The sequence below is a fragment of the Rhinopithecus roxellana genome, chromosome 18 (assembly GCF_007565055.1).
Source record: "Rhinopithecus roxellana isolate Shanxi Qingling chromosome 18, ASM756505v1, whole genome shotgun sequence".
Taxonomy (NCBI): domain Eukaryota; kingdom Metazoa; phylum Chordata; class Mammalia; order Primates; family Cercopithecidae; genus Rhinopithecus; species Rhinopithecus roxellana.
In genome coordinates this window covers 18,981,432-18,999,641 of record NC_044566.1, presented here as the reverse complement: position 1 = coordinate 18,999,641, position 18,210 = coordinate 18,981,432, and the positions used below count along the sequence as shown (strand labels likewise).

General features: G+C 38.7%; 1 protein-coding gene across 4 annotated transcripts; it reads right to left on the bottom strand.

The window, feature by feature from the left end:
• Nucleotides 1-10,195: 10,195 nt before the first annotated feature.
• On the bottom strand, nt 10,196-17,670 carry SLITRK5 (SLIT and NTRK like family member 5). 4 transcript variants are annotated; one of them, XM_010382241.2, is made up of 2 exons: nt 16,955-17,165; nt 10,196-14,433 (listed from the first exon to the last, which is right to left on the bottom strand). In XM_010382241.2, the coding sequence occupies exon 2, from the start codon at nt 14,423-14,425 to the stop codon at nt 11,546-11,548; it is 2,880 nt and encodes a 959-aa protein (XP_010380543.1). In that variant the 5' UTR covers nt 14,426-14,433; nt 16,955-17,165; the 3' UTR covers nt 10,196-11,545. The 4 variants fall into 4 exon arrangements, with proteins under 4 accessions (XP_010380543.1, XP_010380547.1, XP_010380544.1 ...); XM_010382245.2 differs by lacking the exon at nt 16,955-17,165 and adding an exon at nt 15,403-15,413; XM_010382242.2 differs by lacking the exon at nt 16,955-17,165 and adding an exon at nt 17,577-17,670 and having other exon boundaries at nt 11,121-14,433.
• Between the last annotated feature and the right edge of the window lie 540 nt (nt 17,671-18,210).

The window sequence follows — 18,210 nt, the reverse complement described above, 5'->3', positions numbered from 1 at the left end:
CTTTCCTAAATACAAAAAATCTAATTTTCATTTTGATTATATCAAGTTACTTTGAAAAGATGCTTAATATTTATTCTTCATTATTCCACATAAGTATAGTATTCTTAAAATGCAATCTATATTTTTTATTTATCATCAGATTGCTATTGAAATGTTTTGATAATATTAATATCTCATGAAACAAAACTATTTACTATAGTTTTAGTTCTGTGAGCATACATTTTATAATGCGAACACAATATCAATGTATCTTAATATATTAACATTATATATTCAATAGAAAATTTATTCTTATTTTGGAAGGAAAATTATTGCAAGAGTTTGTAAAAGAAAAAAATAGGTATTTAAAGTACAAAGATTTTTTAGTAGTATTCCAATATTTGTAATGGGCAAAAGAAGTGAAAACAGACTTTGAAATTTATGAATCTTAAATATGTTAAGGAATTAAAAGATGTGACTCCAAAGTCAAACTGCTTCACAATCTCAAATTATACATTCTCCAAAGTATTCAAAGTGATGACAGTAAGTAAATACTTCATCATCTAAGTACTCAAGGTTAAAGTTTGGATAGAAAGAATGAAGAATATATATTTTGCTATCAAAATAGCTAAAAGACTTCTAAAATTGTGCTGTTTGGTGTTCATAAGCGTAACTCAAATACCTCTTTACTTATGCTTCCTGTTTTCTGATGTTATGCTTAACAAAACATGCAAATTGAAAGTTAAAATTATTTTATTTTGCCTCAAATATGTATACAGCTAAAATTTTCACAGAAAATAACATTTCCTAAATTATAATTGATGTATAAAAAGCTTAGAAAAATATGTTAATATATATTCAAAAAATACTGTATCCTTTAGTCAGGGTGCCTTTTGACAAAATGCAATGATATCTTAAAATATTAAAACTCTTCCCCTGAAATATACATGCAGTCAGCCCCAGAGAAAAATGTGTCCCTGTGCAGGCGATTGTCCTGAGGAATGTATTATTCCTTCTGGATTACTTTTTCCCTCGAGGTAACATTCTCATTAAAAGATGAACTGATTTTCTACTCCCAGGGGAAAGTACATAGTGCCCAGAAAAACTTTCTAAATAAACACCTCACCAGACTTCAAAAAAAAAAAAAAAAAAAAAAAAAAAACCGGGAGCATATTCATTGAAAATGCCTGAACATTTCACCAGCACCTCCATTAAGGCATACCCTGAACTTTAAAACAGTAATGTTAGTGCAGAACAGCAACAATTACTTTTCTTATTATTTTTGAAAAATGTAACCAATTGTACTATCAAAGCAAAATAAATAATTACAATTAAAGACAGGGAAATGAGTTCTATGCCGAAGTTCTCTAGTTCTATTTCCATTTTTTTCGTAACTGTCTGAACTTAATTAAAACAAATATAGACTAAAAGGGAGCCATTTGGAAAATATTTTCTGTGTTTAGTATAAATATATTTAAATATCACTAGTAGCATCCCAAAGTTTTTCCAAAAATTTTCATGCCAAAGTACTAAACACTCACCTGATATCCTTATCGACATTTGAGCCATCTTTGCAGTTTATGTCAAGATAAATGGCGTTAAGATGGACCACTCAAGAAGTTAATGATATTCATTAAATTCACCTTGGTCTGCAGACATCTATAAGTACATATTTGTTAATCCATTATGTGCTTACTGAATACCAGGCACAATTCTAGAATATGGTGATAGATACAACCATTATCCCACTATCTGTTTGTTTTTACTATATTTATATAGTAAATACTAAATGAAGCATTTCCTATTTTATTTACATTGTATTTGACCAATTAATTAGAAAGAAAAATTCGTGGTCCAAATAATTCTGGATTAATTATCTTGCATGGAATAGAAACAATATTTATAAAGAACAATGCAAATGTTGTATGATGATTTTCACTAAGACCTTTTTATTAGGTGTGAGTACCAGCTTTCTGCACTTCTAATATCTTTCAAGATATTAGTCTTAATGTAATGAAATTTCTGTTCATTAATTGAGAAGGTAATGATTTATTTATTATGTTTATAGTGGACTTGTCATTACTACCATTTTAAATTTTAATCTTTAGAATTCTCTGTTTGTAACCCTGTATAAAGAGTCCTCTAAGCATCTGAGGAGGCGCTCAGATTGTCACTGAGACTAGTAAATAGCAGTAGTAATGATATTTGAAAATGTTAAAAATATAAATACTTTTATTATTGGATTAAAAGTCAAATTTATACTACAGCAGATAAAAGGAAATTAGAACAACTTATATTATTAATCATTAGGTATAAGAGCAGTTGCTACATTTAGAATATTAAAATGGTGAATGATGTATTGCATATTTATTGTACCTTTTCCAATTAATTCTGCAAAAAAAGACCAAAGATCTTTAGTTATTGTAAGTATGCTCAGTATTGTTTGAATTGAAACTGAAACAATGGAAATTACCTCACACATAACTTCAAAATGTGTTAAAAGCAAATAAAATAAGCAAATAAAAAATTATCTAATTTAGAAAGGTAGCTCAATTTTTTGAGAAATACTGATGATATATCTTGTTAAATGTACTGAAAGCTCAATGTGATTTCAAAAGGGAAAAATATGTAAGAAAGTAAATAAAACTAAACTAGTAAGTTCTTTCTTTTTCAAAGGCGTCGTACTTTTAAAGTTGCCATTAATTATCTACAAGCAATTATTTCATTTTGTAAAATAAAAATTAATGGAGAAATTAAATAATATGTTTTGAACTAATTATTTTACAAATATTAGACACATACACAGTAAGATAAAGATGTTTTCTCTAAAAGATATAATCATCCCTTTCATAGGTGCATAATGTAAATAACAGTAATAATTAATTATCGTTTGCAGATTTTAGAGTCATAGTTGCCATACACCTAGTAGACGGAACTTAAAATCTAAATTTATTTCAGCTGTTCATAAATCAAGTTCATTGGATTCATTTTTACAAATTGAAATTAAAGCAGAGACACAAAGAAAGTTGCCAAAGACAAACCATCAATCTGTGCTGGACAAAGAAACATAATTCAGAATAACAGAATCCCCATTTTGACTTTTAGCCATTGGCTATCATTTGATAAAAATAACAGCAAATACTTTGCAGCTTTTATTTCCTCATTTGAGGCACAACCTATACTTTCAGTGAGGCAAAAAGCTAAGATGATGACTAAACCAAATCGACAGTGAAAAAAAAATCCAACTAATTATGTATTTATCTAGAAATATATATATAGCAATATATAAAGCTAAGTAACATTTTGTTATAAAAATGATAGAGGAAATAAAATCCAAAATTATTTTAGATAGCACGTCAGTTTTTTGTCTCAAGAAAAAAAATCTCAAAAGGAAAGAAACATATTTGGAGAGTTTGAGAATTTCATTACATTATCTTTTACTTCCTGTAGGTATATATTTATTTACAAACAACCTATCATGGTTGTTTGTAAAATAATGGGTAGAAGAATATATTTTTGTTCAAAGACATTGAAAAAAATGGCCATTCTGTCTTTTCCCATTTAAAAATCTTTTGGTCCTAATTCTGCTGGGTCAGATTTTTCAGGTTATACCTGTCATCCTAAAAGTGATTCTCATGATAGTTGATGTTTCACATATTTCCAACGAATTGGCCATTTACACTCTTGTCAAGTATATGAGCAGTTGAACAGTTTAGGAAAAGCTTCTGGTGTACGCTGCAATTATAATTTCCCTTCTGTATTCACATACCTCTTAAGTTACCGCTGCCACTTCCCTTTTGATGTTTCAGGGGCTGTGAGAGACAGTGCATTTTACAAAATCACCTAAACAGGAGTAATTTCATCTCTGGGAGACTCCAAGTCACTGTAAATGGTTAACTTTAACACATATATTTATATTTCAAATACAATATTAATATACACCAAACCAGCCCCCCTTTTCATGTAAAATTATTGATTCTTATGTTTCTTATATTTAAGTTTTATTTCCTTAATATAAACCTACATAGAATTTGCTACCTCATATGTCACATACAAAGCTTTGATAAACTCTGAGCTCCCCAAGAACAGTACCTAAAAATCCATGATTATGATAGATACATTTTAATATTAGAGGAACAAATTTCATTTAATCATGGTTGAAAGTTAAAATACAGTTATGGTCTAGCTAGTAATATAAAAGCATTTGAAGTTTCTAGGTTAAAACAATATGGAAATACAGAAGCTATTAATCTAGCCTAAAATCATCTGAATTCAAAAAAATGTTTTTAAGGAAATAAAGCTGATCTGATCAAATAAAACTAATTTTTCAGAAGTTACCACGTGAGTCACCAGTTGGCAACCAAGACTCGTAATGTTTGTAAGCACGCAATAGTGGCATTTTGTAAACTGTATGACCTACCCTGTCAATAAAAGTGTGTAATTTAAAATATACTAAAAAAGAAATTGTCACCTTTATGTTTTAGATGTTGTGTATTTAAAATTACTAATGAATGACAAATTCATAGTGACAATTTAAAATCCCCATCCCCTTATTCACATTAAGTCCTGCTCACATAGTTCTTGATTGCCATGTTAGAAATGGAGTTGTCATATTTTTATTTTAATAATGTGGGGGATATCATGAATTTGACTTAGGATATTCTTAAAATTAATTTGTTGGCAAAATAAAGAGATGTATCACCTTCTTCTTTTTTTTTTCTTTCAAAAAACAGGGAGGTTGGGGACAGTGGTAGAATGATTCAGTTGTGAGAATTAAAGGCAATGATAGAGATCATTTTCTAAATGTCTGACCTTGGGCACAGAGTTTCTAAATGAAGAGACTAGGCCAAAACCATAATGGGACAACAGATGACTCAAGTGCATGCTATACAAAAAAATACCTTCTCTGGGGAAAAAAATCTTAAAAGAAGATGAAATTAGTTGTTAAATTAAAAGTCAAGCATAGTGAAAGCCATATAAAATTAGTAATTTCCTAAAATGCTTACTTTTACAGAAAGACCCTCTTTACTTTTCTGTGTGTGTGTGTGTGTGTGTGTGTGTGTGTATATATATATATGTATATATATAAAATCTTGGAGAGGATATTTAAAATTTATAATCTGGATACTCAATAATTATCTTTTAACTTTCAAAAAATGATTTCCAGTGAAACACTACATTTTCATCTAAGAATTAGGAATCTTTCATTATAACTAGGTAACGCATATATCATTATACTGATTGAATGCGTTTAAATGACAGTCTGGTGAATGATTTTGAATATTCTCTAAAATGACTGATTTCTGGATCTCAACATTCTCATTTGGATGCACCCATATATATGCTCATGGTCACTAGCTTTAAAAATTTGGGGATGATTATAGATTTGAGGTATATCGTTTGAAGAAACATAATTACAACTTAACTAGTGGTAGTTCATAACTTCATATTTTAATATCTGATACCTAAATGCTAAACGAAAAGAAAACTGTGAAGAAACCCTATTATATGTAATGTATATCTTAGGAAACTTTAGCAAGGGCAGATTTCAGCTATACAAAGAAAAACATATACCATTAACTGTGTATTTTGAAGTGAAGATTTAAAGTAGATATTAAAACAGGATTTAAATGAATTTGATAGCTATAAGTCTTTCACTATTAGAATTTTCAGAGTGATACACCCTTTTGACTTTGGATGTTAATATAGCAAAAAATATTCTATGTTTATAAAGTTAAAAAGCAGAATTTTTGTGGATAATTTATGTAAATATATTATTACAGGCGAGATAAATTTATTGGTCAAGTTTTCATTTTTATATATCCATTTTTATATTTAGTATTAAAACTAGTCTGCATGCTGATAAACTTCTCATGTATGAAACATGCTAGTCAGAGTATTATAGTGTCCTAAAAGAAATTTGCTAATCAATTAACCTAGGGTTACTGACATGCTTCAGATTTTATTTCAATAGGCAGGTACTACATTGAAAATATGCAGAAATTTTGGTTTCAATATCCATTATTATGTATTGTTTTTAATGAAGTATACAAGATTTTTGAAAAGTGTGGTAGTTAAGAATGCTAGAAATGATCACTAGTGGTAAAAATTAATTTGTGAGTAAAAGTCTAAAACATGTACATTCCAGAACACCAAAATCCACAGAATTTTGCTACTTGCATAAATATATATGAATATAAATATGATTCAATACTGAAGTATTATAATCAAGAAAGAATTGAACTTGTATGGTAATGTCTTGAAATAATTCTTTAAATATACAAATTGCAAATAAGCTTGTTTAATGTGGACCAGGTATAAATGAGTCTTCAAAATAAACCCACAATGTCATCTGTGCATATGTTAAATTAAAATTAAAATCAACAACAAAAATGAAAAACATCCTTCAAAACAATGGTTCATAACTTCCACTTTTAGAAACATGAATTTTAAAGTATATATATGCTTATTTTATAATATAATATACAATATTTCTTCATGATTACTAATAAAGATGCCAAAAAAAGACCTCAGTGGAAGATTTCCGTTCAACATATCTCTGTGACTATTACTTGACTATTACTTTCTTCTATAAAATGACTTTCCTGATATCTAATAAAAATGTATCTGACATACTTAGCATTGTTGTGCAATAGATCATAACGTTTTGTTTTGATCTTTTGTTTTGGTCTCCAAAAAATCAAATTATTTTATATTTGTATTACATCAACTTTCTATAAAATATTTCTAATTTAATCTTCTAAGATTAAATTAAGATTCTAATTTAATCTTAATTAATATTAAATATTAATAAATATTTAATATTTATTAAAATATTTCTAATTTAATCTTTAATTTTTTTAGGAAATAGCCTAAATATCTCAAACTTGGAGTTAAATGTTGTTCTTTTAATACTAGCACAGTTTTTATAATACTAGTACAATTAACATGAGAAGTATTTGACCTGTGCCTAGTAAGCCACGGTCTGCTAAAACCAGAGGAAGAAATAAAAAGTACTGTATTATTGTCACATTCAAAAATTTTACTGCATCAGATTTTCTGTCCCCAAACTAACATTTCTAAAACATTAAAATAAAAGGTATAATCTGAAATCCTTGAAAATATTAAAATATAAAAAACTTGGGGAAAATGTGTATGTAATGAGTCCTTGATGATCCATCTAATTTTGTATGTCATATACATGCTACATATATTCGTGGAAATATATATGGTTATAGAAAGGCATTATATCGAATTGAAATTAATAATTATAATGTACAGTTGTTATATCAATGGATATGAAGTTTATGAGGATATAGATGTTAGATAATTATTTTTAGGCACATGACTAATGTCTATCTAACTACTTTAATTTTATTCTCACGTATTTATTTGCAATAGTGGAGAATCTCAAAGGGTTTGTGAAACTTATGCATAAATAAAACTGTTAATATAGTAACAGTTTATACTTTTGCAACATTTTATTCTATTTGAAAATTAATTAATTAACTGTGCCTGGTTCTATTATTTAAATCTGCTGCTTTGATGTTTCTAGTTCCTTTTTCTGACTGTAAAATTTATTCTTAAAAGTAGTCATTCCAGGTATCTTGCATGCCTGCAAATACCTTAATTTGGAGCCGTCTGAAAAGTACAAGAAGAGCACATTTCCAAATGAAGTGACAGAATATTTGTGATCTGCTGTACTATCATTAATCTGGAGTCATGTGACTTTGGGAACCATTGATGGAACTCTTGAAATTAGATAGCCAGCTTTTGGCATTTCAAACTAGGACTAAACTATTTTTACTCTTTCCTTTGCCTTATTGAAAAATAATGAAGAAAAAAGATAAAAAGAGAGAAGGAAGAAGGGAAGGAGGAGATGCAAGGAAACAAGAAATAATAGAATGCAAAAAGAAAATAATAAATATTAATTTGAATATTTTGCCAACAAAACAAGGTATTAACGCACATGTAATTAATACGTAAGGCCAGAAACTGCGATCTTGGATTAAATTCTTAAATTGTAACTTTTTTCACAGTACATGTGGATGTTTTCATTATAAACTAGTTTGATTTTCTTACTAGTATTGAGGAAACAGTGGTGAGGAACAGACATAAGTTCCCAGGAAATTTTTCAAAATTTTCCACTTTTCATGTGTAAAGGTGATAATCTTGACTGAACAGAAGACATGTTCCAAGTTGGCTATCTATGCTAAGCTTCATAGATAGTCGGCTATCTATGAAGTTTAACTTATGCTTCAATCAATACTTCAGCTGTAAATGATTTTTTTATATTAGCATACAAATTATCTACATTTTCTTGGAATATGTTTATTTTCTCTTATATAATTTAAGTATGTCATAATCACATAGACATTGAAATAATATTTTGTAATATCTACCTGGAAATATATGAGATTTATGCAACATATTAAGTCGAACAAGCACAAAAAGTAAGCTTAATTTGCATCCAAAATTTAATTGATGCCTGAAACATTACAGATTTTGTTCCCCAAAATTCTGTGAAGATAATTTGCAGGGTTTCTTACTCCAGTCATATACTACTGATATGCTCAGTCTAATTATCTACTCAGTGAACAACTTAAATCAACCAAAATCAAACATTCAACGCTATACCACCTATATTCTAATGTGGAAGTTAGTGTATTGGCAGGAAGCCATTGGTAGGAGAAAAAAAATTCATTTTTTAATTCTGTGCAGTTTCATGATTCTGAGATAAGGAAATTTTTTTCACATTTATGAAAGGATGAATTTACTTTTATCTTCTTAATACAGTTGGAAAATATACAAATTAAGGGTAACTTTTAAAAATCGATCCATAAATGTTATTTTCGAGACTAAAATAAGATATTGGACATCTTAGGAAGGGTAAAGATAGAAATGAACTACCTAAAGGGAGTATATGTGATGAAAATATGTAAAGTGATGCTGGTTTTACAATAAAATTTTGCAAATCTTTGAAAAATACATCACTGAACTTTCTTTGAAAGTTAGTTATATTGTCCAGAACTGTCATTAATTTTATGTAATTCTTATCTTTTTGTTTTATGCATCAATTAAGAAATAAAAGTAAGTTACATGGAGGATTCCACTTTACATTTATATTTTATAATTTATAAAACTGTCATACCTATATATAAGGTTGAGGAAGTGATATTGACATTAAAAAAATAACTGCCTGCTACTGTGAATAACAATCACAATTGTGAAGTCAAATGCTAATTTTTTTTTTCTTTTCTAATCCTGGATCTAATACACAGGAGGTAGATGAAGAGCAAGCAATGCACTTTTCTTCATGATAATACCATGGCATTATTGAGCTTATTCCTTTCCCCTTTGAAAAAAAAATTTAGAAAGGAAAATGTTGCAAAGAATATGAATAGCTTACTGTACTTGGTCAATGTAGCATTACAATTTTTTTTAATCCTCGGGGAAACTGGTACCACCTGTTCAATCTGAATTCAAGTAGTTACTGTCAATTTTCTCATGGGTGAATGCTGCCTCTTTGTGGCAGAATGCCATGGAAATTGTTCTTTAAACACAAAGTTCATGAATGGCCCTTGATATTGTACAAATTCCAGGTGAGATTATTGGGAGATCTACCTATAGCAATGAGGCACATAATTGAAATATTTCTTATCCTTAAATTATAGTCTAAACTCACTAGAAAACCTTATTCAAAGATGACGAGGTCATATCCACCAACATTTTGAGCATTTAGAATACTGATCAACTTTAGATAAGGAATCCATCATAATTGTTGAAGGTAGTTTTACACAAGTTAAAAATGTGAAAACTATGGAAAACTGTAGACTGAATAAATAATACTGATATGACAAGTACATTATATTAAGAGAAAAGTGAATATGCAATATATTACTTACCATGCACCACGTAGCAGATGAATACTTCAGTAAGGAAACAGTTACATAATTGAAAATATAATAAACACATTAAGTGACACATTTAGAAAACCATACTTCCTGAACCAACAAAGGCATACATTACATATATATGTAATATATGTTATATATATATATGTATACTTTAAAATTTTGCTAATTAGGGGAAAAACATTTTGTATTAGGAATAAAGTTCAGGAACTATTTCCTAAATTGTTAATGGTGGAGATTCTATCAATCACACATAGGTAAGTATTTTGCACCTTAAATAATCATTACTTCCATCCCTCATATTTGACATAGTTATCAAGTGTTTATTCAGAAACTATTTAAAAAATTACATGTGCTGGGATACATATGAGACTGTAACAACAGTAGCCCCATCTTACAGAGATCCTGTTTGTCATTATCATCATTGCTTGCTGCCCACAGGGATAAAGACATCGTATAGAGACTTGTACAGTCCATGATTTGGTCTTCTGAGGTGCCAGTACACGTGGATCTGTACAAATGCAACTGGGTTTGGTTAAACAATCGAAAATCGGCTACAATAGTAGTCAAATCAACATGTCATTTTGGTTCACTAATAAAAATAACTTTCAAATCTTTTCTAATAAAACCCAAAACTTTGACGCAATTCTCACTGGAATGGCCCAATTAATTGCCCTATTTTTTTCTTTTAATGCATTGGGATACAATCAGATCTTTCTTCTTAAAAAAAAATACAGATTCAATTGGGTGGATTGCATTGGCTTTTAAAGATTTTGCCATTAAATTCTCCATATTTTTAATGATTGAAAATGCCTTCCTGATACCACATCAGTTTTAGAAATGCAGATCCTAATACAGTGCGACACCTCTGCAAAATCATAGGCTAAATAGTGAAGGAAAGAGGAATGCTAAATGTGCATATAAAAATAGGTGCTACAATAAAATATTTGTATATTTCATCAATAAGTTATTTTGACTAATCAATTATGGATCATATAGCTCTGTAATTTTAATGATTTGTCCACATCTATGGTGATCCTTTACAGGATCACAATACTTTTTTTAAATTCAAATGTCCAGAATGCATACAAACACATCCTTTAAAAACAAAGAAAAGGAATGAGAAGGGAGGGGAGGGAAGGAGAGAAGGAGAGGGGCGGAAAAAGAGAACAAATTTCCTATTAAAGTTGGGGTGTGCTAATTTCTCCACAAAAGCCAGTTAGACCCACCCATGGCTTAAAAGGGGAGAAACGGAGGTGGGGCGGGGGCAGGGGGGAGGAAGCAAAAGAGGAAGAGTAGAATCTATGCTCTGCCATCATCCACCATTCTTAGAGCACTTCCAACCACTACAAAAATGACTGCGGCCTTTCACAAATCACCCGCGCAGCAAATTGCCCTCCTTAAAGCCCTTCTCCACACCTGCCCCACACGCAAGAAGAGAAAGTGATGTGCCCAGTTTACACAAATGTTTCCCACGTGTAAATTTTAAAGGAAATTGCACACCCTTTTCGTATCTTCCACCGAAGCTGAGAAATCCCGTGCCAAGGCACTTCACCCTAAACGTTGAAACAACACAATTAATCAAATGTGTTCACCGTGTGTGTCGGCTTGCTTGTTTGAAATGCAAAAGCTCCAAGGGAGTTTCTTTGCTTTTAGAACTGACTAAATGTGGTCTGTTTTTCCAGCACTTCGAGGTAGTCCGGCTCAACGTTTAGTTTTGCTTTTAACTCCAGATATTCGTTCCGGTTGGGTTCTACAAAGACAGCACTCGGGGGGCTGTAGAGCACCGGTTCCCGTAGCCTGCTGTCCCCTGCCCCCGGATGCAAATACTGATGGGGGCGTCTCAGGTCATAGTTGGGGGAGAAAGTGTAAGCAGCGGGGCTGCACGGGAATTTGGGATATTCCGGGAGGCTATTGCCGGCGGGGGTGGTGGAGCAGTGTTTGTCTGGTTCTAAAATGCCCCTGTAAAAGCGGTCGGCGTCCTGCACCGGCGACAGCAGGTCCTCCCGGGGCTCGATGGTGCTGACGCTGTAGGCGGGGCTCCGCAAGTGGTGGCTTTCCCGCCTCTCCTCCTCCCCGGGCTGCAGCTGCAGCTGCGGCGGGGGCTGCTGCTGTGGCTGCTGCGGTGGTGGCGGCGGCGGCTGCTGCTGCTGCTGCAGGTGATGGTTGCTGCTGTAGGTGACCTTGAGCTCGTGCAGGTCTTTGTAATCCTCTACGGAGTTGCCCTCTCGGGAGCGGTAGATGGGGTTTTTGCACATGTGGCCCAGTGGGTGGGGGATGTATTCATACACGTGGCCCGCGGGCGTCTTCACCTTGGGCAGCGCGGGCCCGCGGTGATGCACGTGCGCGTGTGGGTGGCCGCCCGCGCCGCCGCCGCCGCCGTACACGCTGTACTGCATGTTGAAGGAACTCACGTCGGAGTTGTTGGTGCTGGTGTGGTCGCTCTGGTTCTTCTTCCTGCGCTTCATGACCAGCACGAAGAGCCCAGCGGCCACGAAAACTGACATGATGAAAACCAGCAGGAGGCTGAGGATTAACACAGACAAGGGCACCGACGACGCCCCTCCGCCTGCGCCCAAGCCCGCGGGGGCCCCGGTGCTGTTCAACCGGACCGCAGGAGTCACTGCGCTGGTCCTCGCAGGGACCTGGATGGAGGAGGGTGTGGGCGTGGAAACCACTACATCTGAATAGTCAGGGCACAGCAGCTCCGACTTAATGGAGCGCATGTCTGTCTCAGCGAATTTCTTGGGCGCCTTACAGATCACCTCGTCCACTAGGACGCCCACTTTGAGCTGCTCCACCCACAGCTTCATGCCCACAATGTCGCAGGTACAATCCCAAGGGTTGTCGTGCAGGTCGATTTGGATGAGTGACTTCAGCTGGTCCAAAACTCCACTCACCGGCAAGGAGGTGAAGTGGTTACTCCTCAGGTTTAGCCTGAGGAGGGTCAGGCCAGAGAAGACGCCCGAGGGCATGGCCTGCAGGAGGTTGTTATTCAAGAATAGCAGCTGGAGGTTTGGGACCGAGTCAAAAGTTCCAGACTGAATCTCGCGAATGAGATTGTACTGGAGGAAGAGATACTGCAGGCTCTGCAGGCCATAGAATAACTCCGGGCTTAGCCTCTCGATCCTATTGCCATTCAGGTACAGGCGCCTCAGGTTGGTGAGATCCCCGAAAGCGCGGTCCTGTATCATCGAGATGCGGTTGTTCCCCAGGTGCAGGAGGTCCAGCCCCGTGGCCTCCAGAAAGTCTGTCCTGCGCACGACAGCGATGTAGTTCTCTGTCAGATACATTTTCTTGGGATTGTAGGGCTTGGGCTGCAGTTCAGCGATGCTCTCGATCTTTCGCTCCTGGCAGTTTACGTTGAGGCCCAGATCAGAGATCTGCAGGTTGCAAGTGCACGCGGTGGGACACTCCAAAGGCACCGGGGATTTGGTCTGATAGGCGATGCTGGGGCCATAGTTGCTGTAGCCCAAGTCCTTGGAGGGCTGCCGAGAGGTGGGGCGCACCCTGGGCTTGTTGGGTTGGCGGGTCCCCTTAGGGGTCTTCAAAGGGGGTTTGTAAACAGCAGAGGAAGAAGTGGCCACAGAATTCACTGAGGCCGGGGTGGTGTGTAAATACCCCGTGGTGCTCAAAGGCGTCTGCGGCCTCATCTCATAGTCAGAAATAAGTCTCCTTGGGCACAGTTCCTGCTTGGATACTTCATCCAAGTCCCTGCCGTGTAAGCGGAAGGGGGTCTCACAAACCACATCCCCCACCAGGGCTGAGTAGGAGATGCTGTCCAACCAATCCTTTAGAGAGATCAGCTCACAAGAACAATTCCAAGGGTTTTCCTCCAGCTGTAGCTCCACAACTTTATCCATGTGCTGTAAGAGCCCCACGTAGGGCAGAAGTTTCAGCCGGTTCCCCCGGAGGTCCAAGTGCGTTAAGGGCACAAAACGGAAAAGATTGTTGGGTAAACTGGACAAAAGATTGTCATTGAGGATAAGCACCTGCAACAAATGCAGTTTCCCAAAAGCATTGGGTTCAATGACGCTGATGTAATTGTAATCGACCTGTAGGTACTCCAGGTTCTCCAAGCCAAGGAAGGTATCATCTCGCAGAAGTTCCAGTTTATTATTGTTCAGATGCAATCTCCTCAAACCCCGTAGCCCATGGAAAGCCCCGGTCTCAATGTCCTGGATAACATTGCTACCCAGATGCAAAATTGAAGCCCCAGTGTAATTGACAAACTCATTGGGATAGAGACGGTTCAAAAGGTTTCCGGACAACAAGAGGTGGTAGACTGGGAAACGGGGAGGGCTAATTTCAGAGAGACTGATGATCCCGCGGTTTTCACAGCTCACAGTTAAAATGCCGTCCTTTTCCTCACAAGGACATGCATTGTCACAGATTTCCCCATAATAATCGATGGTTTCTGCACAGGAAAGGACGAGAGATGTTACAGCAAACGCTAGAGTCTGCAGCATCCAGCTATGCATTTTTCTGTGAAGGTCCTGTTCCAAAGTTACTGGGGGGCAGCAAGTGTGCATTTTACCTCCTGTAAGGGAGAGAGAAAACAAGGAAACAACAGAATATGACAAAAATTTAAGGGATCAGTCAGAAAGTCTCTCTCTTAATATTATTACTCTAAAACCCAAAAGGAAGAGATATAAATGACACACCCCCCCAAGTGAAACATTGACATTCTCCAGATTTTATTAAAATCTATTACACATTTTGATTTAAAAGTTGATTTCATTTTTTTTAATGAGCACACCACAAATATGCTGCTCCCTACAAGAAAAGAGAAGGTTAGATAAAGTCCCATTTTAGTTTTCTCTGCTCCCCCCTTTTCAAAACCAATCCATAAATATACATAAAATGGCTGTCAGTTCAGTTTCATGGTTCTAATTTAAGAAAAAAGAAGCACCATTTTACAAGGTTCCCCACCTCACCTATACCCAGCCCCCTCCCCCCTTTCTTTCTTTCAGAACCTCTTCAGTTAACAGTTCACCATGAAGGTCTCTTATTTTCACAGAGAGGCAAGGAGCCAAGACACTTGGGGTATTTTAAACCATCGCTAGAAATGCCACGGTGGGAACCTAAAGGATACTTTTCAGAGGCAAAAAGGGTGTAATATAATGCATCAAAGGAGCCCTAAGAAGCTCTTAGATCACCAATTGTCTTCCGGAGCTTTGAGTAAGGAGAAAAAGGAGAACGCATTTGCTTTGATGGTGGACTTCACTACCACGCTATTAAGCACATCAGCGTCCTAATTGCATGCACGGTGCCACTTAGCAGCGCTTCCCTGAGAGCGCCCTGCGACCACTTCTCATTGATCATGTCAGCGACGCTACCAAACCGCATCTTTAAGCCACTGAAATAGTTCTGCACGACGGATTACAAAGAACTCAGCGAAGGTATCTGCAATCTCTGAATACCTCCTGATGCCTAGAGTTTAAAAAGGACGTTCCTACCGCTTACTGGGAATCAGTAAACCAAGGATCAGTGCCAAAGTCTCCCTTACCTTGGGCTCCGCGTCTATTTGCAACGGTAATAGCAAGGGTTGCACGGAACTACCACCTCGACAGCATCCCCATCTTTGGAGTTGCTTATTACATTTAATTGTTAACGCTCCCCTCTCTCCTTTTTTTAATCTCAGGGAAAGGACGCCTGGGTTGATTAAAAGGCAAAATAGAAAGGTGGGAGGGAGAACTGTAAGGGACTTAGGTCAGTTATTTAATATACGAATTTCATCTCCCACAGGAATCAATGTGACCCCCTCCCCCCCTTTTTTCTTGCTCTCTTTTTGTCCCCTTGAAGGCTTCCTTCCACTTCCTACTTCTGATCAACAGCAGCACTCTTAAAGGAAGGACATAAATGGAATGAGCGTGTGTGAGTGTGTGCGCGCGTGCACGCTGCGTTGGTTAATGGGGTGGGGGACATTTGATAGAAATGCTGGGCTCTAGGAACCTACGCCTTTTCTCTGGTCAACCTTGCCTTCGCCTCACTACCGAAGTCTAATATCAAATTGCAACTCCAAACTAAAGCCAAGATGTTTCCGAGACAGCGGTTTCAAGCCTGGAGACCTTGCTCCTGATCCCCAAGTCGACTCCAGCCCGCGTTATTAAACACCCCTGCATTCACACGCACATGTACCAGTGTGCCTGCGAATCATTCACGTGTGGCCACCCAGACGTGTCGAGACGAATCGGAACCATAGTGCATAAACCTCGCAAGTATCCCCGACCTCCCAACGCAACGGTAAACGTCTCCCGGCTTAAAAGCGGCAAAAACATCCCCAGTGAAAGCAAAACGTTTACCTTGAAATTTCAGTTTTCCGCTGGATCAAATCCGCACATCCATTCAGCGAGGTTGGGTCCCCTCCCCCTCCCTCCCTGTGCTTCCCCGCCCCCATTCACCTCCCACCCCATCTGAAAGCCCATTGCAAATTCTGTCCAGCCAGTATTAAACTCCAGCGTTTACAACTTTAATTCAGTTCTAGTTAGCAAGGATCTAAGAGCTTCCTCTCAACCCATTCCCTTTCCCCTCCTCCTTGCTAGCGAAGGAGACCAAAAATTTGAGAAAACAAAGTTGAATGAGCCTGGGAAGGCTGACATTCTGACCGGGAAACGCACCTCCGATGGAAATTCGCGGGTGCGCTGAACATTCTCAGATTCTCAGATTTTTTTTTTTTTTTTTCTGGAGGGCGGGGGCGGGGGGATTATTCATTTTCTCCCAGAGAATTTAGATACTGGATCACCGCCCTGTACGTCCCCGCATTAAGCAGCATGGAGCCACTCGGACTGGAGCCCAGCACCCAGGCCGAACCGGAGGCTCCGGGCACAGCTGCTCAAGCGGCAGCCCAGGCAGAAGCACCCGGAGTTCCAGGACGCGAGGCTCCCCCTCCCCCACCCCGCCCCAAAGAGAAGGAAGGGAAAACGGAGGAAGAAGGGGAGGGAGGAGAGGGAAAGAAAGCCACCCCACCACACACACACACACACACACACACACACACACACACACACACACAGACACACACACGCGAACCTCTTTTGCAAAGTAAACGATAGACTTACCCCGTCTCACATCTCCAAGGCCCACTCATCATAGCCACCCTTTAAAAACACACACATACACAAAAACCCTCTTTGGGGTATGCATTGGGTTTCTCAAGCCCAGGCAGGGCCAGGTGACCGCGAGCAGCTGGGTCCCAGAGGCTGGAGGAAAGAGGCGCCCGGACGCCTCCAGCCCGGGGCCGCCGCCGCGGTGGCTACCGCGGGTTCCGGGGCTCCCCAAACGACTCTCCCCGGTGCTCTCCGCGGTAGTCGGAGCGGGCAGCAGGGTTGGGTGGGTGGGGGGGGAGAATGGGGGGCGATCTGGAGCGGCGGGATAGGAAGGCAGCGGGAGGGGGCGGCGGAGGTCCGGCTGGAGAGGCGCCTCGCGGTAGGGGCCGGGAGCCGGAGCCGGGCGGGGCGGGGAGGGGGAGCTGCTGGGAGGGGAGGCACGGAGCGGGAGGAGGGGGACGCGGAGAAGACTGCCTGGCACCGCCGGCCCCGCCAACGTGACGGTCAGCCCCGCCGAGCGCTCGCACCCGCTCACACTCATGATCACTCGCACACTTGCTCCAATCCGTGTTAAGGCGCGATCGCGGGGTCCCTGGCAGCCTTCGCTGCACCCTCCCCGAAGTGGGGTACTCACAGTTCCCATCTGCAAAGGGGGCAACTTTCTCCGACCCAGCTGTGGCCGCCGCCCCCTCCAGCCTCCTCCAGCTCCTCGCACCCTCGGGCCTGGGTTCGCGCCGGCCGGCCCTCCCCTCCCCCCTCGGCTCTCCTCCTCGCGGTCTTCACCACATTCCCCCCTGGTCAGTGGCGCACGCCCGGGGACCAGCCAGAGGGAGCGGGTCGCGGGGGTGTGCATGCATCTCCCGCCTTCTTCTTGCAGCGCACACTGTACATGGTAGTGAGGGGGCGAGCGAAGGTGGCTCCGGCCCCTCGGCTGCTCCAGCGAAGGCGGCGGCTGCAGATCCTGCTCTGTCCTCCGCCCCCAGCGCAGCGGCGACCACCTAGTTAGGATCCCGCCGCCGCTGTCCCCGCGCCGATTCCGCCGCCGCCGCGGCCCCTAATTAGTATTTGAGAGGCTCCCTCATCCTTTTGGCAGTTTCATCCCTCACGGTATTTGCAGGTTTTTTTTTTTTTTTTTTTTTTCTGTATCCCTTCCCCAGATGCGGCGCACAATCGTCATTATTTGGAACTCTCTATCACCGACATCCTTTGGGGTTTCTGGGGGAAGAGGAGGGGGGGCGAGCAGGAACCGCGTCGTTCTATGCCTGTGG